We start from the raw sequence: 3,592 nt of genomic DNA, 5'->3' as shown, positions 1-3,592 counted from the left end.
CGGGGTGACCGCTCCCGGCCGAGAGGAGCGGCCCGGCCTACACCGTGGGACCCTACACCGTGCGGGCCCAGGCTCCCCGCTGTGCGCCGCCTGCCGTGCAGCCTGGGGCTCCGGGCCGCGCTCCGGAGTCACACTCGGAAGCGCGCCGTGCAGGAATCAACCAGGCAGCCGCTGTGCGCTGACCCCCGCTGGCGAACGCGCGTGTGTGTGTGTGTGTGTGTGTGTGTGTGTGTGTGCGCGCGCGCGCGCGCGCGCGTTCCGCTAGCTTGCTCTCTGGGAAGTGTGTACTTCTCAAAGCAAGGTGGGCTGACACTACATGTACTGTTTTGGAATGCCTTTTCACAACACGTTTCTATAACATGCTCCACTTTTTAAAAATCTGTTCAGCATAAGAGCAGACAATTCCGACATTCACGTAATTGTATTGTATTTTTCCAGGTAATTTTAAAATGTAGTAGATTCTAAGAGCCAGCACATGCAGGTGTCGCTGCTGAACAGACTTGTGGTCAGCATGGTCAGTGAGTCAGCCCTGTCCATCCAGCCACCAAGTCTCAGATTCTCAGCTCGGCTGTGTTAAAAGGTGCTGCTTAAGTGTGAACGCATATGTATGTTCAGTAAGAACTGCTGACTGCCAAGCTATCATAAATTACTTCACCCAAACCAAAATAATTTGTTCACATTTTTACATAACTGCATTGGAGGAGTACATATAGATAGACTCCTGGTTTTAAAAAGTACCAAAAAATAAAGAATAAATTAAAAACTAAAAGAAAAGAAAAGGAATCGTGTGCTTCAGGGCTGGGAATGTAGCGCAGCATGCATGAGGCCCTGGGTTTGAACCCCAAAATGACCAGAAAGAAAGTGGGCTTCAGTAGGGCGACCCTACTGTACAGTGACTTACTGTATATTTTATAAAGAACGAGGCAAGAGGACTCTGAAGGTCCCAACATAAAGAGACCGTTCCAGAGATATGGTAAAGACGTGAGGTGTGGGATCCCAGTTACCTTGATTTGGCTGCTTACCTGTTCTGTGTGGGAATTGAATTATCACACTGTACCCACAACTTTTAAAAATAATACAATTTTGAATGAGAAAAGAAATAAATATAGTTTGAGGGTTCTAACAAATGTTCATTCCCTCAGAAAATAGTCCTTCTGGCAGGGCCGTCCTCCCACAGTTCGTTTTTACTGTTAAAGGTTTTTTTTTTTTATGACTTTTTCTTGGCATCAGGAATCGAACTCAGGACCTTGCACTTGCCAGGCAGGCACTTGTGCTGCTGAGCTATCTCCGGCCCCTCCCACAGTTCTGAGTCCTTCCTTTGCCTTCTGGGGTGCCAGTCACACCCAGGCCCTGGGATCCCACTAAACCACAGCCGAGGAAAGCTGTTGTGATTTTGCAGGACACCCAGCACGTAACAGGAGCTCACGTTTCCATCATAGGGACATTCTGCTGGGGAGCTGTATGCAACACATGCGTGTTTTTAGGGAATTCTAAAGTAATCATAATTCTCAAAAACACAGCACAAATGCTGAAAGGACAAAATCGTTGTAACAATTCCAGTCACTCCTGTCCCCTCATCGGTCACCACAGGGCATCCTGGAGCGCTTGGACGCCGGTGAGGTGGTGATCGGAGATGGGGGCTTTGTCTTCGCCCTGGAGAAGAGGGGCTATGTCAAGGCAGGACCCTGGACCCCGGAAGCTGCCGTGGAGCATCCCGAGGCAGGTGGGTGCCCAGCTCTGTTCTGAGTCCTCGCAGGTTGCTCCAGCTGAGGCAGGCAGCCACGCTTTCCCGGATGGCTGTGGCCTGCTGGGCATGACAACGTGTGACTGCGGAACTGGCAGACCACACAGTGGCTCTCCTGCCGTTGTCCACCATCCACTTCCGGGGCCCTGCCTGGAACCTGGCTCACAGCCTTCCTCACGGACTCCCCTCCCTGTTCGGTGACTGCAGATGACCTGTCCAGCACTGTGGCTGGCAGTGCCTGCACCCTGCCCTTTCCACTGCACTTCCCACCACACCCTGCGAGCACCCACCCTCACCAGGGGCTGCCCCGCTGAAGCCTCTGTGCACAGTGCACCACTGCCCACTTCATTCCTCTGCTCATGCCCTGGAACTCCTGTTCCTGGCCTGGGCAAGACAAGCACCTGCACCAGCTTAGTGTCCCTGACCCTGGCTCCCCAGGTGGCTTCGTGGTCCCCCTCTGCTGCCCATGGCACCCAGCAGCATCACTAACCCCTCCACTGAATGTGGCCATGAGTTCATCCTGCCCCCAACCCAGCCAGGCAGGTCAGCTGTCTGCCCGCCCCTCGCCTGCTTGCAGGGTCCTTCCTCCCGTTGTCTGAACACAGATCCCCTGGAGAGGAGGCTGAGAGTCAGAGCGGCCAGGCCAGATGCCGACTTACAGGGCAGTGGCCTCGGGATAGCCCGCAAGAGGCAGGCACTGGTCTATAGAAGGGAGCTCTTCCTGTGACCTGAGGGCTTCCTGTCACCCAGAGGGCTCGCCTGCACGACAGCCCAGTCTCTGGAGCTCTGCTCCTCCAGAACTCAGTCCCAGTCCTGATTTCCAGCTTCCTGCTCTGGCTGTGTCACCCAGGAGACCCTCAAACTTCCACGCTTGGCCTTACCTTGAGGCACACCCTCCCAAGCCCTTGCTGTCTTCCTCCAGCACTGTTGGGGTCCCAAAGTCCATTCTTAGAGGTCAATACTGTTGCCCGAGACCCACTGTCCACCACAAGTGCCACTCGCCTCAGTGGCTGGCCGCATTCCCTGACAGGCAGCCACCCTGCTCGCCCTGCATAGCATTTCTTTTTTTCTTTTTTTTTTTATTTCAAAGAGTAAAAGAAGGATAACATAGTAATAGAAGGGCTTACCGAATTACAGACAAAGTGGTAGGAAATTATCAATGGTTGTTGTTTGACATAGTGTTATCTACAAGATAGTTTCTCAGGAAAACAAATAGACAAATAATAGTGAGTTACAGACAAAGGTGGTAGGAGATTATCCATGGTTGTTGTACTACACTTTGGTATCTTCAAAGTGGTTTCTAAAGAAAATAAATAGAGCTATAGATGAGTGACCAATTGAATATTCATTGACTGTTCTCAATGGTTGTAGGAAACGCATAGTAATAAACATACATCCATTTACAAAATAGCATAGGAACAATACAAACATTACAGAGTTATGGACAGATTAGTAGGAAAATATCAATGGCTGCTGTAATACATGTTAGTATCTTCAAAGTGGTTTCTCAGAAAGACAGAGATATGCAAAAAAGATCTAACAAGTAGTTATAGCCAAAGGGTTGTGAAAAATAGTGTATTACCTCCTAACCAGTGACTCCTTTCACTGAGGTATGAGGTCTGGAAGGGACGCCTGGATTGAAAAGAAGGACCGAGAGACTTGCACCTGTGTCTAGCAACAGGCTGTTTCCTTTTTCCTCTATAGTCATGATTACCCGGGGCTCCTCCATGGAGGTGACAGTCTGGCCAGAGGCAGAAGGCAGAGTATGCCCCAGGCCCCCTCATTCCTGTTGGACTAACTGGTAGGATGGGTCTGAGCTCTGGGGCCTCTGCTTCAGAGGGCAGACCG

At 51.1% G+C, this 3,592-nt stretch overlaps 1 protein-coding gene across 1 annotated transcript in view; it reads left to right on the top strand.

The window, feature by feature from the left end:
• The window catches only part of Bhmt (betaine--homocysteine S-methyltransferase), a 17,171-nt gene that overhangs the window by 390 nt on the left and 13,189 nt on the right, over positions 1–3,592 (top strand). The window contains exon 2 of the mRNA XM_005386012.1: positions 1,591–1,723. Within this exon, the coding sequence (XP_005386069.1) occupies positions 1,591–1,723 (133 nt within the window). The remainder of the gene's footprint in view (positions 1–1,590; positions 1,724–3,592) is intronic.

Source organism: Chinchilla lanigera, unplaced genomic scaffold, assembly GCF_000276665.1.
Source record: "Chinchilla lanigera isolate Chin_1 unplaced genomic scaffold, ChiLan1.0 scaffold00024, whole genome shotgun sequence".
NCBI lineage: Eukaryota > Metazoa > Chordata > Mammalia > Rodentia > Chinchillidae > Chinchilla > Chinchilla lanigera.
The sequence above is the reverse complement of the archived record's forward strand: the minus strand, read 5'-3'. Positions and strand labels throughout refer to the sequence as shown.